The sequence below is a fragment of the Typopeltis vanoorti genome, chromosome 10 (assembly GCF_054136105.1).
Source record: "Typopeltis vanoorti isolate ZY-2024b chromosome 10, IOZ_Tvanoo_1.0, whole genome shotgun sequence".
NCBI lineage: Eukaryota > Metazoa > Arthropoda > Arachnida > Uropygi > Thelyphonidae > Typopeltis > Typopeltis vanoorti.
In genome coordinates, this window is record NC_143558.1 from 73522521 (window position 1) to 73542608 (window position 20088).

Genomic DNA, 20088 nt, shown 5'->3' on the forward strand with positions numbered 1-20088 from the left:
TAATTGCATGTGATGTTCTTCTTCTGGGAGAAGAAGAACATCAAACCTGGAGCTGGTTTGCTCATTTTGCAAATAAAAAATCCGAGTTTCTGAGAGAGGGGAAGCTGTGCTATCTGCAGCTAATTCATCTTCAGTTATAAAGTTATTATAAAGGTTCCTCATGTCCTAGATGGGAGTCAAACACAGATAAGTAGAGATTGAAGAGGTTATTGTTCTACTATACATAGCAGAAATCATGAGCACATAATTAATTGCTATGTAAAATTTTGAAATGAGTCCAGAAAAGAGTAAATTAAAACTGAGTATTTAGGAATGTTGAGTTTCAATAATGAAAACAAACTTCATCCCAGGATCCAATTCATCCTAGAAGAAGAGGTAAATAAGCAGTTAGCCTTTTTAGATCTTTTAATTCTTCATCAACCAGATGGTAGCCTACATTTCTCAGTTTTTTGGAAGAAGACTCATACAGGCCATTATATCCATGCTGAATCTCATCACCATCCTAGTCAAAACAGCTGGAACTATTAAAACATGGGTTCATCATGCCCACTCCTTATCAGGAGTGGGCATGATGAACCCATGATGAAGAACTATTACAGAAAGAAATTTTACAGAAACATGATGAAGAACTATTACAGAAAGACCTACAACATATTAATTCCACCTTTTTATCTAATGGTTTTAAGGATTCTTTCATCCAAAGATCTTTTAATAGTTATGGTTCTCTACCACTTCAAATACAGAAGAAATAACTCGCATTCCTATCCCTTATCTACAAGGCATTAGTGAATGCATAGTGAAAGTTTTAAAACCACTGAATATTTTTGTTGCCCGTTGCCTCATCAGAAAAATCATCACCTTTCTTGCTTCTCCTAAGGATAAGCTTCCACCTCTCAATTATCAGGTGTACCAGATGCCTTGCTCTTGTGGGTTATTTCGGATAAACAAGAAGATCTGCTTTTATTCAGATAGAAGCACACAAGTCTTGTATTAAATACCTTAAGTCTGAACAGTCTGGACTTGTAATGCAAGTAAGTATCAACACTAATTATCTTAACACTAGACATAGAGTTCATTGGAACTCTATGTCTAGTTATTGGAACAGCTTTATAAAGAAAAGTAAAATTTGACTTCACTCTCCTAACTTAAACAGATCCGATGGTCACATGTATCTCCTTTGTGGGAAAATAGTACTTTTTAAATCAGCTAATCTTTCCTAATTTTATTTTGTCTAAATATATAAAACTTAAAAAAAATAAAAATAAAAATAAGTGTTAGGAAATTTACTGACCTTTTTAGTTACTTTACATTAGATATTTAGGTGGTGCTTTTTATAATTGTCTGTTAACGCTCAATTGTTATTTTGTGTTCTTGTACTGACAATACTTATGATTCTTAGTTGAAAATTCTATGCAAATAAAGTATTTTACATTAGTTTTACTCTGGTATTATAATTATTTTAAATAGGAATGTTAAGCACAAGGATACATTAAAGAAATGGTATCTGCAATATTGCACACAAAACTCTTTGTGTGCAATACTGCTAAACAGTGACAGCTTCCCATGGTGAGTCTTGCAATTACATGGAGGTCTGATGATGATGATAATAAAATTATCACAACAAGTCATAAAAGCAAGTAAGGGAATATAGAAGAGAATTTAATATTGTTTACCACATGCACAATAAAGGGAGAGGGGAACGGTAAATTGTGAACACAATTATTTGTCAACATAGTTAATTATTTGACATGCAGTGACAATCAAAAATTAGCAAATTATAACATGTAAGTGCTAAAATTAACTTACTGAATATAATAATATTAAAGAGCACACAGTCAACTGTCACAAATATTATAGTGAACCTTACTATGAAAAACTGCTGAAAAATCCCTTGGCAACAATGCAATATTAAAAGAAATTATCTAGTTCTCTAGCACTATAGGTATAAGTTGACCACATTTTGTGGTGAATCATTTTCTTCTTTGATGTAAATATATAAATAGCAGAAAACACCATATTTTGATTATTATTATATTATAAAAGTTCATTAAGTGCATACCAGAGAGCCAATCTCTTTGGAACTACAGAGGCCATAATTCCAATGGTTAGGATAATATCGTCTTTGAGGTTTGGTGAACGATCCTGCTGCATAAATATACTTATCGTTGGTTTGAAAATGATTATTAATAACTAATTTTCCATCAAATACAAGGCCAGCATTAGAAAAAGCTGTATAAAATAACAAAGGAGGTTATCAGAAATAATCTTTATTAGAATATAAAAATAACAACATATCACTTCATTAATTAAAAATGGCATTTATTTATAAATAATTTTGGGATAAAATGTGAAGATAATTAATCTAAAATAATAATATTATTATGGAAATGTTATATTAATTATCTCAAAACTGAAATTCAGGGAGCATATTGCAAAGGTGGTGAGGGTAACTCAGAGGATTGCTGCAATACTGAGAAGGACGCTGACATGCAGAGATAAAAACGATCTCCCACGATGAATCTTTTGACTCCATGGAGGCCTGAATAATAATAATAATAATAATAATTATATATATCTAAACAAACATAAAGAAAAATAATGAAAAATTAATAATCTACTTTAAAGTCTCCTCTTTGCAGAATGCTAAAGGTCAAAGTCGAAACTGGTTAATTATTATCATTATTTTCTCAGGCATCTCCATGGATTCAAAGGTTGATTGCAGAAGGCCTACATTAACCATTCAATACATATCATACCTTTTTCTTGAACTCATTCACTGATGAAATTGCACCTCTGTAGTGCAACTGGAAGAACGACGGTATGTTGCACCTTTCAATTGGAAAAGGCCTAAATTCGATTCTTGTAATGACAAGATGAAATTTTATATGGGTTTTTTCAATTGAAGGCGAGTTAGCCAATCTCATATGGAGGTAGAAGGGTTTTTTTCTCTCAGAAACTTGGGTTTTTCATCCCATACAGACAAATCAACTTTCAGCACAGACACAATTGATAGACAAAAAATACTAGTGGTGGTGGTGAACACTGGATGGTGCTGGTGTGGATGATGATGATGGTAGTGGAGGTCTGGTGTAGTTGGTGGATTAAGTGGTAGAGACAGAGTTGTAGAGTAGATGCTCTCCCTCAATGAGTCTTTGGACTCCTTGGAGATGCCACGAAATAATAATAAAAAAAAATAATAAAAATTTTGTTAATCCTCAGCTGAGTCTACATGTAAGAAAATGTAAAATTGTGTAGATGGGTAATACACATTATGCTATATCTATGAACAAATAATAGTGTGTAGCTGATAATTAGTGAAGCATATCATGGCAATGGTCACCAAGACATCAATGTCCAAAGGGTTCGACATGCATGATAGCTTTGTTAGATGGAATGAATGTGAAATATATTTATTAGAAGAGAGAGAGAGAGAGAGAGAGAAAGAGACAGAAGTTTGTGGATGGAAAGCACAAATCATGAAACAGTATTCCAAAAGTTTAACTAAACATAGAAATGTAAGCAGATGGCATAATAATAAAAAATATCATTCAATTGAAAATATCATTCATTCAATTCAAATAAAATTCAGTGGAATGATACTTCGTGTTGAAAATTTTTAGAATAAACTACGTAGACACAGGAATTAAATAACTAAATTAAGTACTTGCAACTTGAACAAAATAATGTTCAAGCTAGCATTATCAAAGGCATGTGTTAGGATACACACTTAATGAATACTAGAATTACAATGACTTCCAGAACAAGGACAGTCATATGCACTGAAGGCAACAGTTGGCATTCTCTACAGTAGATAGGGCAGATAGGGGAGTGCAGCAAAATTTATGCATAATTACACCATAATTTCTGTTACAGTTCAATGGGTTTTGTAGCACATGGGTCACTTCTAGGAACAGTCTCTGTGATTTAAATAGGGATCTATGTAGTATCTTTACTTTTTTCCACCTGATTTTTGCCGGCCTGGTTGGCTGAGTGGTTAGCATATTCGCTCTCCAGCCAAAAGGCTGTGGGTTTGAATCCTGCCGTGGGCATGCATGTTTGTGATTGTCTTGAAAATACTAGTGGTGGTGGTCGGCAGTAGATGCCATTGGTGTAGATGATGAAGGTAGTTGTGGTTGGTGGAGACAGAGTTGTAGAGTAGGTGCCTTCCCTCGATGAGTCTTTGGACTCCCTGGAGGTATCATATAATAATAATAATAACATGAAATGGTCTTCATCTATGGCATGTTGGGCTAGTGCACTTTTTGGTTTTCCATACTGAATATATTTTTTATATTATTTTCTTCCGGTAATGGTGATCCATCTTGTTTGTCCAAAATACTGGATCCCACACTGATAAGGGATACCGTAGACATCTGGGAAGGAGAGAGAATCCTGGTGGTCCTTAATTTGTCTGAGAAAGTGGAGACTTTTTCCCGAGGTTTGTAAACTGTTCTGATTTTGTGTTGTTTCAAGAGTGAGGCCCGGTTTATCTGTTTAACCCACTGTTGATATATGGTAAGGATATGGTATATATATATATATAGTCATGAGGGGGGGGGGTTCTTTTCTTCAGAAGTTTAGTGAGGTTTTTTTTTTTTGTTGCTGTAACCATCCTATTCAAAAAGTGTAAGTAGAGTATCTTGTTCCAGATGCATTTGCTATCCTGAAGATGAAATTTGTTTTGCCCTGGAAGCTAAAGTTTTGAATATTGCAATTTTTTGGGCAATATGGTATATAAAATGACACTTACGTAAGGAAAAGATATTTATTACTTACAGAATTTTCTTTTAGGTTTCCTAGTCACTATCAATGCACAGAGATCACATGAGATAAGCAAAATGGAACAACACTTAAAATGTGACCATGTGACAATATATGCTACTAACTGCAGGAGGAGATAGCTCCATCTACAACTATTAGAATTCAAAGAATAAATAATTATTAATTCAAAAACACAGGAATGAGGAGTGCTTACAAACCTAGCTGAAAATTCTACAATAAATAAATATTATTTTTTCCTTACATAAGTATAATTTCATTTTTAATTTTTATTATTAGTATTCCAAAACTATTTTCAAAATAAAAAAGAGAGAGTATGTCAGAAGTGAAGATTGTGTGAAAGGTGACATATCATAGCTATGAATGATAATAACAAAGTCCAAGAAACTGCAAGTATCAGAGAAAGTGTGAAGAATATGAATACAACTAGGAGTGAGCAAAAGTAAATAGTATTCAAGTACACCCCTGATCATGATCAGGAGCACACTTGATGAGGTTAAGACAAAACAAAACTGTGTTTTTCTTGAATAAAGATCCAATATGCGAGGGTGGTAGTAGAATATAATGGGATGCAATATAATGAAATACAATGGGATAGCCTGGGAAGTTCGGGGTGTAGTTAAGTTTAGTGCAAATTATGTCTGCACAAAGTGAAGACATAATTTGCCATTGCCACATGATTTACACCAAGATGTCAATAGTGGCAACGGTTCTGAGTCAGTATAGTGTGAGGTGGAGGTTGATAGGAAGAGATATTTAGCCAGATGGTGTTATAGGCCAAGCAAAGTGGAGGATGGTAATGAAGAAAAGTATAAGCAACTTGGGTTAATGAACAAGGGAATAGTGATTATTATTATGATTGATTTTAATTATGGCAGTATAATCTGGAATGAAGAGATAGCATTTGGGAATAAGGAAAATCAATTTTTTGAGTTCCTGAAAGACAACTATCTTAGGCAGTATGTAAAGGAGGGCACATGAGGATTGAGAGTTTTAGATCTGATCATTTCATTAGTAGATGTGATTGTGAGTGGGGTTTTGCACTTCCCTCCAGGTGGTAAGTGATCATGAAGGGATCACCTGATTCATGGCTAGCCATATGAAGACTTCTGCGAGAAAAAGATGTGTGGAATTACAAGGCTGGTGATTATGAAAAGCTTAGGAGATGGCTTGGAGCAATAGCAAGGACTCAGGATAAGCAGGAAGGCAAAAGATATTTCACAACATCGATATGCTGTATTCTGAAAGTCAAAATATGATTCCATTGTATAAGGCCTTGATCAGGCCTCATATGAATTATCATGTAACATTGGTCACCTGGTTCTCAGGTGATGAGGATATGTTAAAAAGGGTCCAGAGAAGATTCAAGGTAGTGACTGGTCTTTGGAATGTGGAATATGAAGACAGGTTGAAAGAATGTAATTTGTAAAGCCTCATAAATAGGAAGAGAAATATGATTTATACATATAAGTTAGTCAATGGGAGGGGGGTGCTTAAGGGTCAAAGCTGTATAACTGAGAGAAGACCTCCATATAGCTCTTAAAGGAATGTGAAGAACTGACCAGGGCTTCTGACCTAATGTCCAAACCTCGCCTTCTTGTCATGCACCCTGTTAGGTATCTACTTGGATACTGAATGAATGAGGATGAGCTGGCAATTTGGGATTTAACTGACCAAATTGTATTCTTACTGGCTTAAACTACAATGTTAAATGATGGTAGAACATGACAGAATTTCATGACGGCTGGGCATTGCATCGTTAAACAAGAACCCCAATGGAAGAACCATGGCAACCAGTGAAAAGTCAGTTATTGGAATAGATACTGAAACACACCCCAACTCAACATCACCAGAGTTCAAGATCGGTACTATCAACATAAGAAGCCTGAATGGTAAAGAAGTGGGGTTAATTGAGGAATTGGATGTTATATTCAGGCAATGACAATCAGGGAAAAGAAGGTGTAGCTATAGTACTGAACAATAAATATGAGGCTCATCTTTTTTGAATGGCAGGCAATATTAAGTAGAGTGATGTGGGCAAATATCAGAATGGGGAAACTGGACAATGAGACTTATTTGTGCTTATAGTCCCGTAGAAGGTTCTACTAAGGTAGAAGTGGAGGAATTTTTTGAGGTTTTAGAGAAAGCAACTGACACAATGAAAAAGGAAAAGTTGGTCCTTTTTGGGGGTCTAAATAGCAGAGTAGGAAATGATTGTCGGACATACAAAAATATTTTGATAAACTGGAGAAAAGAGCAAAGTTAACAATAATGGCAAATACTTGGATTTCTGCTCAGGACATGGAATGGTTGTTACTAACACCATATTCCAACATAAAAATGTGCACAAATTCACATGGAGTGAAGAGGCAAGGAATAAGAAAAGTCTCATTGACTATGTTATTGTTGATAGTGATGTTTTCTCTCTGGTGCAGGACACTAGAGTGTACAGAGGATTTGAAATTGGAAGTGATCACCATTTAGTCTTGAGCAGGATAAAATTGAATTTCATATTGAAAAGAAGAACATGTAAGAAAGTTTTAAAGCGAATAAAAGTTGAGCAGCTCTGGAATGTGAACTGTATATTAACATACGCAAATATTATTCAAGAGAAAATGAAAGAGTTTGAGAACAGGAACGAAACCTTGCAGATTCAGTGGCAAATTCTGAAGAAAACATAGATTGAGTCAGCCAGAGAGGAAGGTGGTGAGATTCTGCAAGGATAGAAAAATCAGACACAGGAAGTTAAAGAGGCCATGAAGAAAATGAGAAAGCTTATCAAAAGTTCCCGGCAAATAAGTCAGCTTGTGGTCCTAGAGAATACAGGAACAAATATAAGAAAGCTACACACTGTGTAAAACTAGCTAAACAAAAGTCATGGGAAGAATTTGGGAAGAACACAGAAAGTAAATATGAAGAGGATGGCAAGATATTCTGGAAGTTGTTGAAAAAGCTCAGAAATGGAGGAAAGAGTGCTGTAAATGGAATTAGAGATAATAAAGGTGACAAGAAAACTGGAAAAAAAGATATCCTCGATGTATGGAGCAATTACTTTAAAAAATTACTAAATGAAACAAGCAGTTATGACAACACAGTGGTAAAAAAATACCCAACAAGCATGGAATCAGGAATACATATCCATACTTGAAGTAGAAAAGTCATCAAAAGATGAAAATGTGGAAAGGCAGCTGAAGTAGATGATATTCGACCAGAAATGCTGAAATATGGTGGTATAAGAGTCTTACAGTGGCTGCACTACATAGTTCAGAATGCCGTGGCCAGACAGACGCATTCCTGATGATTGGAGTAGAGCTGTAATAGTACCCATATATAAAAAGGGAAATAAAACTAAATGTGAGAATTACAGAGGTATTTCCCTACTGAGTGTTCTGGGCAAGATTTATCCCAGTATACTTGAGAAACGGTTGAGAAGAATTGTGGAAGAAAAGCTTGGTGAAGAACAAGCTGGATTCAGGCCAAATAGAGGCTGTCAGGATCAGATTTTCACTTTAACCCTGCAGAGGTCGCAGCTGATCTGACAGATACTGGCAAATTGTTTATATAAATATTCTTACACATATCCAGTGTATAGCTTGGAGGTCATGAATATATTATGAGTGATATTCCACACTGTTTATGCAGTCAGTTTTGGTTTAACACATGTTACGTAAAGGTTTGTGATATTTCATAGTAAATTGCATCTGAGAGATACCGCGACCTTTGGTATCAGTATGGTGTTGGTTCAGTTTTTTTTTTATTATTATTATTTACCGTTGAAAATGACTGGCAAAATATATCGATTGGATAATCCATCAGATGTTGAAGAGATTCAGCGAATGTTACTCGAGTCCGAAAGTGAAAGTGATATTTGATAGTAAATTGTATCCGAGAGATACTGCGAACTCCGATGTCAGTATAGTATTCGTTTAGTTTTTTTTCTTTCTTTCTTTGTTCAATAATTTCTAGATTGTAACTGAAACTAAATAAACCATCATGTATTATATTTGCAGTGTTTTTTCTTTAAGTTTTATCGCATTTTAGCACATACTACAATAGTAATGAATGTATCTCTCAGATACAAGCAACCCATGCTGCAATTTTTTCGAGTGTGATCTCTGCAGGGGTAAGACAAATAGTTGAGAAATCGTGGGAATATAACAAAGATATATTAAGTTTTGTAGATCTGGAAAAACACATATGACAAGGTGCCAAGAGAGAAGCTATTCAATACGCTACATTTGTATGGTGTCAATGGGTTATTATGTCAAGCAACTAGTCTTTATTTGAGTTGTAAGTCAGCAGTTAGGATTGAAGGAAGTACAGGAAGATGGTTTAATATTAAATCTGGTGTCAGACAAGGATGTACATTATCCCCTCTGTTATTCATTGTCTATATGGATCACATTATGAAGGAAAGTGGTATTAAACCTGATATCAAAATTGGAAATGTCATTTGGAATGAAATGTTATATGGAATAAGAGAGCAACTAGTCAACACACTAAATTAGCTGTATACAACACAGTGTTCAAGTCAATTTTAACTTATGGATCTGAGAGCTGGGTTATAAATAAAACACTTGACCAACGACTAGAGACCACAGATATGAGAGTCCTGAGAAAGATTACGGGAGTGAACTGATGATATCAATGGCAATATCATATTAAAAACAAGGGTATTAGGAAAGAACTTGGCTTTGTTAGCATCCAGGAATGTGTTAGCAGAGCTGATCTCAGGTGGTATGCCACTTAAAGAGAAAGGGAGAGGAAAGATTATCAAAACAAGTGTTTGTTTTGTTTGCCAGCATACATACTGGCAAACTTCAGATGAGTAAATGCGAGGATGGCTATGATCAAAGAATACAGTTTCTCAGATCTCAAGTATGAATAGGAAGTAGTTAATAAAAAGATGAAAGTTACCTGTGACAACAAGGAAATACTGTAATGCAATTTATGTATACTAATTCCACAAGTATCAGGAATGAAGCAAGAGAGGCAATAGTTATAAATGGTCAAAAATTCTAGAGATCAAGCTTCATTTATGGCAGTGGATAGTACATGAATAAAATGAGGGATAGTGTATTTTTAGAGAGGAATGGATGAACGGAGAGTGAAGGATGGGTGAAGGTTTATTGCTCATTAAATGCAGCATTGAAACCAACAAGAACAGAAGGATGGATACAGCAGGATTATGAGAGGCAATACATCTGACGGATATGTAACTGCCTTGATGGTGGACAGCATTCAATCAAGACCTAATTATGGACAGAAATCCATAATTAGGTCTTGATTGGATGAGTGCTCATCAGAGACAGAGAGGAACAACTATTTGCATCCAAAGAGGTGGAAGACAGCACAGAGAATGTTCATTGCTCTATAGCATTTATCTCCTAATAAACACATGTATGAATGTCAGTTTTTAATCAAATATGAGTTAAAAGAAGTCATGAAATCCCAAGAAAGCTTCTATTTTTGGCCTCTGTTGTAAATGGGATTATAAATTATCCTAATCTTAATCCTGGGTCACACTGAAGATGACATTTTCACCAAGCCTGATTGCACATACAGTTTTCTGATGTGAAAATCTAAACCCATTTGCAAGTTTCAGATGAATAGATAGTGACTTGCTGCAACTGTCTTTCTATCATCATTATATTTCAAGAGGAATATGATTTCATTATATTTCTCGTGCAAGAATAACAAGAGATGATAAAATCATCTTTTATTACTCATGCAAGAGAAATACAAAAAAAGATGACAAAGCTGTACATATAAAGAGCATGATACTTAAAACAGAGCAATGTGTGACTTCCTCCTTTTGGAGAAAGGGCTGGATGAGAGAGATTTCCCACTTGAATCTGATGAAACAGGAGATTCATCTAACATGAAAGTTGTATAGATTTTTCAGTATATCAAATCTGCAAGCTGTACATTAAATTTTTCAGGAAGAAAATGAATATTTCCAGTTAAGTGATCTAATGTCAAGTGATATTTTTGGAAACCAGATTGTGTCATGGAAAGAAAGGTTAATGCTTTCCAGAACCAATAAAAATGAGAGTCAACCATTTTTTCTAAGATCCTGCACAGACAGCTAGTTGGAGCTATTGGATGATAATTTATTGTAGTTTTTGGATCCCTGTCTAGCTTGGAAAGGCAATAATAAGTGTCCTTTGCCAGGAATATGGAAATTTATGCTCACAGACAATAAGGTAGAACACTTGATCCAAAAAAGCTGCTGAAAGATGATTAACCTTCTCATAATGGAAGTTATGGGGTCTTGGAGTGGGTGACAATGAAGCAAAACAGTTTTCTAGAAAACAGCCTATTATAATCTTCTGGATGGTTTGAAATGAACATAATTTCATGTTTTTTTCTTTTGTTCTGTTTTTCAAGGCCAGGAATTCAGAAGAATAAGAAGATGTTGCTTAGATATTGGCAAAACTCTCACAAGAGTATTTGTAATTGCCTTTGGAAGCAAACTGTGCATCCAATCTCTTCCTTGATCAAATATGGGTGTGGAGTATATTTGTCATTCATTTCCCAGATTTTGTCACAAACCTCTTTATTTGTTTTCTTGATTGCTGCACATTCTGAATTCCACTATGGTTTCATGAAAGGAGTGTATTGATGTTGATGATTTGGTAAGTGCAGATGTGGCAGCTAGTATTATACACTCTTAAAATTTTATCTTTTCTCATGTGATTCAATGCTTCATGCCAATGACGAAATACATTTCAGTGAGCTTAATCTGTTTTCCATTGTGATCTATACAGTATGTTTCTTAAAATTCACATGATAACACAAGAAAAGAATTAATAAAATTTAATAAAAAGCCACTGAAGATGACTGGTAATTTTCAAGTCAAAATATATTACTTTTCGAAATATATATATATATATATATATATATATATATATATATATATATATATGTGTGTGTGTGTGTGTGTGTGTGTGTGTGTGTGTGTGTGTGTGTGTGTAGAAAATATTTCACCATGGGTATAATAAATGTTAAAGATACCAAGCTATTTTAAACCTGGTTTTACTCCATTTCCCAAGTAGGCAAACTGACAAACAAGTTAAGTTTGCACCTGCACGTATTGGAAGTCTAGCTGACCCTCAAAGTAGTGCAAGTCAAGGCAACTCATGGTAAAATTAGAATAAGCTCTGATCACTATTCTTAATATTTACCCTTAATGCACAGCCCATCTCCTTGAGGATATGTATGATGCTATGTATTAAAGGCAAGGGGCCACAACCAGACCGGTTTCGACCTTTATTGAGGTCTCATCAGTGGGAGCCAGGCTAGAAACACCAAGATTTTAGTAATACAGAGCTTATAAGTATTTTACCAGAACAAGTTACCATAAGGTGTTTTTTGTAATTTAACCTTATTAAATAAAAATCTCTGGATGAGATATAAATGTAGAAAATATTTTACCTTGGGTATAATAAATGTTAAAGATACCAAGCAATTTTAAACCTGGTTTTACTCCATTTCTCAAGTAAGCACACAGACAAACAAGTCAAGTTTGCACCTGCACATATTAGAAGTCTAGCTGACCGTCAAAGTAGTGCAAGTCAAGGCAACCCATGGTAAAATTAGAATAAGCTCTGATCACTATTCTTAATATTTACCCTCAATGCACAGCCCATCTCCTTGAGGAGATGTATGATGCTATCTATTAAAGGCAAGGGGCCACTACCCAGACCAGTTTCGACCTTTATTGAGGTGTATTTTAAGTAAAGCCTTCTCTAAAAATTAGGACGATCCCTAGACCACTCCATAGTGGCCGAAAGACCGTCCAACTCAGCGTTGTTCCACTTAGTGACAGGTTCACTCCATCACCGAGAAGAACTTCTCAGCGTTGGCTCTACCCAGTGGCAGGCTCACCCCACCACCAGCCAGAGCAATAATCTCAGCGGTGTCCCTACTCAGAGACAGGCAAAAACCTATCCCCAAGCAAAGCCTCTCAAAGCCAGCCCCCACCAGTTCCAACCCATATTGAGGTCTCATCAGTGGGAGTCAGGCTAGAAATACCAAGATTTTAGTAATACAGAGATTATAAGTATTTTACCAGAACAAGTTACCATAAGGTGTTTTAACTTTATTAAATAAAAATCTCTGGATGAGATATAAATGTAGAAAATATTTTACCTTGGGTATAATAAATGTTAAAGATACCAAGCTATTTTAAACCTGGTTTTACTCCATTTCCCAAATAAGCAAACAGACAAACGAGTCAAGTTTGCTCCTGCACGTATTGGAAGTCTAGCTGACACTCAATCTTGGTATTTTTAGCCTGGCTTCCACTGATGAGACCTCAATAAAGGTCGAAACCGGTCTGGGTATCGGCCCCTTGCCTTTAATACATAGCATCATACATCTCCTCAAGGAGATGGGCTGTGCATTAAGGGTAAATATTAAGAATAGTGATCAGAGCTTATTCTAATTTTACCATGAGTTGCCTTGACTTGCACTACTTTGAGGATCAGCTAGACTTCCAATACGTGCAGGCGCAAACTTGACGTGTTTGTCTGTGTGCTTACTTGGGAAATGGAGCAAAACCAGGTTTAAAATAGCTTGATATCTTTAACATATATGTATATGTAGAAAGATTTTTACCTTGGGTACATATATTATGTTAAAGATACCAAGCAATTTTATAAGATGGGTTTTTAATCCTTTTTCCCAAGTAAGCAAACAGACAAGTAAGTCAAGTTTGCAGCTGCACGTAGTGCAATACTAGGCAACTCGTTGTAAAGGTGGAATAAGCTCTGATCACTTTCCTTAGAATTTTCCCCTAATGCAAAGCACATTTCCTTGTGGAGATGTATGATGCTATGCATTAAGGTAATGGTCACTCTCCATACTGTTTCGACCTTTATTGAGATCTTGTCAGTGGGAGCCAGACCTAAAAAATGCAAAGGGTGAAGTAATGCAGAGCTTATAAATATTTTACCTAAACAAGTTGCCCTAAGGTGCTTTGATCTCATTAAATAAAAATCTCAGGATGAGAGTAAGATGTAGAAAGTTTTTTACCTTGGGTATATATTATGTTAAAGATACCAAGCAATTTTATAAGCTAGGTTTTTAATCCTTTTTCCCAAGTAAGCAAACAGACAAGTAAGTCAAGTTTGCGGCTGCACGTAGCGCAACACTAGGCAACTCGGGTAGTGACCATTACCTTAATGCATAGCATCATACATCTCCACAAGGAAATGTGCTTTGCATTAGGGGAAAATTCTAAGGAACGTGATCAGAGCTTACGCCACCATTACAACGAGTTGCACTACATGCAGCCGCAAACTTGACTTACTTGTCTGTTTGCTTACTTGGGAAAAAGGATTAAAAACCTAGCTTATAAAATTGCTTGGTATCTTTAACATAATATATACCCAAGATAAAAAACTTACTTTATCTTACTCTCATCCTGAGATTTTTATTTAATGAGATCAAAGCACCTTATGGCAACTTGTTTAGGTAAAATATTTATAAGCTCTACATTACTTCACCCTTGACATTTTTTAGGTCTGGCTCCCACTAACGAGACTTCAATAAAGGTCGAAACCGGTATGGGTAGTGACCATTACCTTAATGCATAGCCTCATACATCTCCACAAGGAAATGTGCTTTGCATTAGGGGAAATTCTAAGGAAAGTGATCAAGGCTTACTCTACCTTTACAATGAGTTGCCTAGTGTTGCACTCCGTGCAGCTGCAAACTTGACTTACTTGTCTGTTTGCTTACTTTGAAAAAAGGATTAAAAACCTAGCTTATAAAATTGCTTGGTATCTTTAACACACACACACACATATATATATATATATATACATACATACACATAGGCTTTTTTATTAAATTTTAATTAAATCTTTTCTTGTGTTATCATGTGAATTTTAAGAAACGTTATGGCACAAATATCCTGAAAACAACATATATGGCACTTGACTATTCACATAAAAGAATAGATAACACTGGAAAGTGATCGCTCCCATAGATGCTATATTCTACTTCCCATATGCATTATGAAGAGGAAAATGGTGAGCCAATTGTTAGGTTAATAGCAATGAATGATCAGGTAGGCATATGAAAGAAAGGGCTCCTTCCATTATTTAGAAGGGAAAGGATTAATGTTGTTGATGTGCTTAACATGTGCTTAGCAATCTTTCTACTGATGTTAATTTGTACACCACCACACAGAGCACTGCAGCCATCTAAATCTTCCCATTATAATTATAGAGGGTAGCAACTGTAACATGAGATGATGAAAAGACATTTCACTGAGCTTAATCTGTTTTCCATTGTGACCTAGGTGGTATGTTTCTTAAAATTCACATGATAACAGAAAAAAATAATGAATAAAATTTAAATAAAAAAATAAATTAAATTAAAATTAAAAAAGTCACTGAGGATAATCTGTAATTTTCAGATTGAAATATATGTTTATATATGTTGGAAACATATAAACAGCCAGTGTCCATCTCTTCATCCTCAGGAAAAATATGTAAGACATTATCTTTATTACTTCAAAGAATCAAGGAAATGTCTCCAAATCCATTAATAAATATATTATTATTATTATTATTATCTATTAATGGATTTGGAGACTTTCCTTGATTCTTTGAGATGCTCTTTCAATTAGTTTTCTTACTACAGGATTTTTATGTAGCAGAATCATTTTTGGTATGTTTTAAGGGAAGCAGTCGTTTTTTTATTGACCCATAATTTTTATCATGGGTCATTCTTTATTAAATCATTAAACTAAAAATTACATTGAAGCTGCATAATTATGTATTTTGATGAAAGTGAGTTATTTGGTTACCCTATCCCTTATACGGAAGAAAATATTTTTTTAGATTTTCGGTGGTTGTATAGAATATTTAGAGTTTGAGAGGATTTTAAAATTATAGTTTTGAGTGAAACTTGTGCCATGATTTTATCATGGCACAAGTTTCTAATGTTTATAAGCAATATCATAAGGGACTTTGTGGCATGCAGTACTTGCGGCAAGTATGAGTCTCGGGAATTGGATATGTGGATTGTGAAAGAGAGCAGAGAGCGTATGTGCGCAAAATGCAGGCAGTCGGAGGAAATAAGTGATTAGAAATATCAATATCCGACCTTGTTGCTTCAGGAACAGGAAATGAATGTAGGAAGACAAGTAGTGTGATAGGAGAGAATGAAAAAAATATATATATGAATGAGAAAATAATAGTTGATAGTGTGGAAGGTGTGAGTGACTGTGAATTTAGATTAAGAGTGACTGACCTGCAGAGGGAGATAGATGAGCTGAAAGAGGAGGTGGAATGTCTTGTGAATGAGAGCAGAAGTATGAAAGATAAGATTAGGAGAATGGAAGAGATAAATGCAAGGTGAATCAGAGATGGAAACAGTAGAAGAGAGGGAATGAGAGAGAGGTATGGGAATGCTAGCAGACGAGAGGATGGAAACAGTAGGAGAGACGGAATGAGAGAGAGATATGAAAGTGCTAGAAGAGGAGAGAATGGAAATGGTAGGAGAGATGGAATGAGAGAGGGGTATAGGAATGCTAGAAGATGAGAGGATGGAAACAGTAGGAGAGACGGAATGAGAGAGGGATATGGAAGTGCTAGAAGTGGAGAAAATGGAAACAGTAGGAGAGAGAGAGAGACGTATGGGAGTGCTAGAAGAGGAGAGAATGGAAATAGTAGTAGGAGAAAGAGAGGTATGGGAATGCTAGAAGAGAGAATAGCAGTAGAGGAGAGGGAATGAGAGAGACCTATAGGAATGAAAGATGAGGAGAGAATGGAAACAATAGGAGAGAGGAAATGGTAAGAGGTATAATGTATGGCAACTCAATGATCTGTGGTGTTCAAGATAGGATGCGTGAGGAGTGTTTGCCAGGAGGAACAATAGAAGGGGTGGCTATGGCAATTAAGAGAGGTGAAACAGTAGAAGAGAGGGAATGAGAGAGAGGTATGGGAATGCTAGCAGACGAGAGGATGGAAACAGTAGGAGAGACGGAATGAGAGAGAGATATGAAAGTGCTAGAAGAGGAGAGAATGGAAATGGTAGGAGAGATGGAATGAGAGAGGGGTATAGGAATGCTAACAGTGCTAGGGTGGAATGCTAACAGTGCTAGGAATGCTAGGGTGGATGAGATGATTGTGTTGGTAGGAACAAATGACAGCGGGCAGCGAGAGATATGAGATTTTTGCTTGAGGTTGTACGGAAGAAGACAGAGAGAGGAAAAATAGTGTGCTTGTTGCCTAGGTATGATAATGACGAGCTGAGAAGAGCAGTAATATTGAATGACATAATAGCTAGAATGTGTGACAAGACAGGACTGGTATATGTGGATGCTTGCAGTGCGTTTGAGGAAAGAGGAATTGTATGTGAGAGACCGTTTACATTTGAATGAGGAAGGATGTAGGCATCTGGAGAGATTGCTGTTCTGAACGAGTCAGTGTGTCCCAGGGAGGATGATAGCAGGGGTGGTCTCTTGTGGGAATGGATACTTGGGAGAAGAGAGATGACATCAGGTAACACTGAGCCCAGTGGAGTCTACAGGGGATAATGCTGGGTATAGAAACAATGGCATTTATATGCTTTATACTAATGCCAGGAGTATCCGGAATAAGGGAGAAAAATTTGTGATGCAGATAGCATCAGCCTGGCATGGTTGACAGAAGAGGATATAATAACAGGAATAGAAGTCGCTGAGTACATTTTTTGGCAGGATAGGAGGGGAAAGCATGGTGATGGGGTACTGTTTATGTCCTCTAAGAGAGGACAATAGACACTTAGACTATTGTTCTCAGATTTGGTCCCCAGGATTTGAAGGGGATAAATTAACTGTGGAAAGGATACAAAGACGGATGACAAAGATGGTTTCAGGACTGTACAATTTTGGTTATGAGGATCATCGGCTGATGGAATGTGGACTGCAGAGTTTGGTGGATAGAAGAAGGAGAGGTGATATGATTGAGACTTTTAAACTGTTGAGAGGTGGCTACAGGGTTGACACTGGGGAGTTCTTTTGCTTGGTTGAACAGCAGGAAGGAGTGATGACAAGAGGCCAACCCTTGAAGTTACAAAAGGAAACTGTGAGCAAGAGGGTGAGGAGTGGTTTCTTTGCGTGGAGGGTGGTTGAACCGTGGAATGCATTGCCTGATGGAGTGGCGAGAGCGAGAACAGTCAATGAGTTTAAAGAGTGGTATGATAGACTTTGTGTTTCTTAGGGGAGGGGGGGGGGAACCTCCCCTCGATGAGTCTTGACAGACTTTATGTTCTTAGGAAGGGCCTCCCATGATGAGTCTTTTGACTCCATGGAGGCCTGAATAATAAAAATAATAATAATAAAAATAATTTATTTACACGTAAACACAAGAAGTAATATTTATTAATTATACTGCCAAGTATTTCAGTTCGAAACTAATAAACTGTCATCAGTGGCCTGGACAACATTTTTTACAAGGCAGATTGCAAATAACTGAGTTATTCAAAATAGTATGAGCCGCTAATTTTTCGTGTGGAGTTGTGAGTGATTGGGGTGCCTTGTCTGGGAGTGTGGTGTCTGCGGGGAGTTTGAATGTGTTCGGGGCACGGTGTGATGAGCTGCGTGTGTGTGTGTGTGATAGGGGGACCTCCCAGATGAGTCTTTGACTCCATGAGGTCTTGGAGTAATGATAATGATAATAAAAAAATAAAAATAAATAACAATAAAATAATGTGTTATTTGGATCAAACTTTCCCATATTTTTGACAACGACAGGCAGTCATTCCAATTCAAGTTAGGGCAAGTTAGTACTGAGGCCTTACTGAAGTAAGGCCTCAGTACTCTCTTTGAACAGGCGTTTGAATTTATACCAACATCTGTGTAGAAGGTGAGTTTTAGACAAGAGAATGTTGTGGTCTGTCTCTATTCTGTGTTGCACCAATCCAGACTTATTAATACAAAATTAATCACAATTTATTCCCAGATTCTCCAATTTCTGAGTTTTAACTAGCATTTTAATTCTTAAGGTGTGTATTTTTTGATTACTTATTTGCATGTTTAGAAAAATTTATTTATTATTATTTCTTTTTCAAAAAGTCAGCCAGAGCCGTCCCATCTGCTTTAAGTGTTTGAAGTGCTCTTTCCCCAAATTTTCATGCTGAATCCACAAGCCTAATTTTTTTGTTTTATGCAGATGGCTGTATGTATGAAAAATAAAGAGAAAATGCCTCAAAATTTAAAAATTAAAACTAACTTATTTTCAAGCCCAAAAAAGTTGTGAGACCAAATAAAAATTTGAAGCTTTTATGAGAGATATTCTTGACAGCTGTTTAAAAAGCAAAACTAGTCCTATTCTGTTAGTTTTATCCTCCTCACGAAGAAACCCATCTTTTTTTTTTTTTATTGCATCCCTCAGCTTATTTAGTACATATGCCTGTGAGGACAATTTTTTAGGATTATGAGTTGCACATGTGAAAATAGCCAATGTGAGAGTAAAAAATAAATGAATAAATGCTTACAGAATTAAAAAATTAAAAAAAAAACATTCATACAGCTACGTAAAGCATCAAATGTTTAATGGAAGACTCAAATTTAAAGAGTAATATAATTTCTTTTTTTTTTACAATTCACTCCTCCATTTCATTTTTAATAAAGAATAGCATTTTTATAACTAAAGTAATAAGATAAAGTAATAAGTCCGTGCGGTTAGCCTAGTGGCTTTGCGCTTCGCAACCATATGCCTGGGGAAGGAGTGTCCTAGGTTCGATTCCCGTCCACGACGTGAGGAGCTTAAGGATCTTCCTCAGCCATAGCCAAGTTAGCCGGTCTTGGGCGTGGGCAGCAGGGTTTTTTCCGCCAGTTTATCTGGGGTTTTTCATCCCGCAAGCAGGCAAACTGGCCCCGTGAACACACAGGTTACAGTCATAAATACTTACGGCAAGGAAGGCAACGGGAAACCACCTTGCTCATAATCATCTCTCCCTAGAATGGTAGCATATAGCTACCCTCCCCCGGCCGTATGGCAGATGGGAACCAGAAGAATAAGATAACATGGTCATTAAGGATTTTGTGGTCCCTGTCTGATTTTAAAATTAGACATGAAAATAATTTATAATCATAATCATGAAATAATAACTCTTTCCTTGGTTAAGTAGTATGATATGTATAGAAATTATAAAAATAACTCTAAAATTCTCATGTCTAAACCTGTAGAAATTGCTAATAAAATTGATAACAAGATCATGGAGTGAAAGGTTGTGGTATTTAATGCTCCTGAGAAATTAGTGATTTTTATTTGTTTTATTGTTTTATTTTCTTAAACTAGTTTTTAT

General features: G+C 35.9%; 1 protein-coding gene across 1 annotated transcript in view; it reads right to left on the reverse strand.

The window, feature by feature from the left end:
* Window positions 1-20088, reverse strand: part of LOC150102509 (cilia- and flagella-associated protein 61-like) — a 509206-nt gene that overhangs the window by 178778 nt on the left and 310340 nt on the right. Inside the window, exon 12 of the mRNA XM_090399377.1 lies at window positions 2060-2229. Within this exon, the coding sequence (XP_090255503.1) occupies window positions 2060-2229 (170 nt within the window). The remainder of the gene's footprint in view (window positions 1-2059; window positions 2230-20088) is intronic.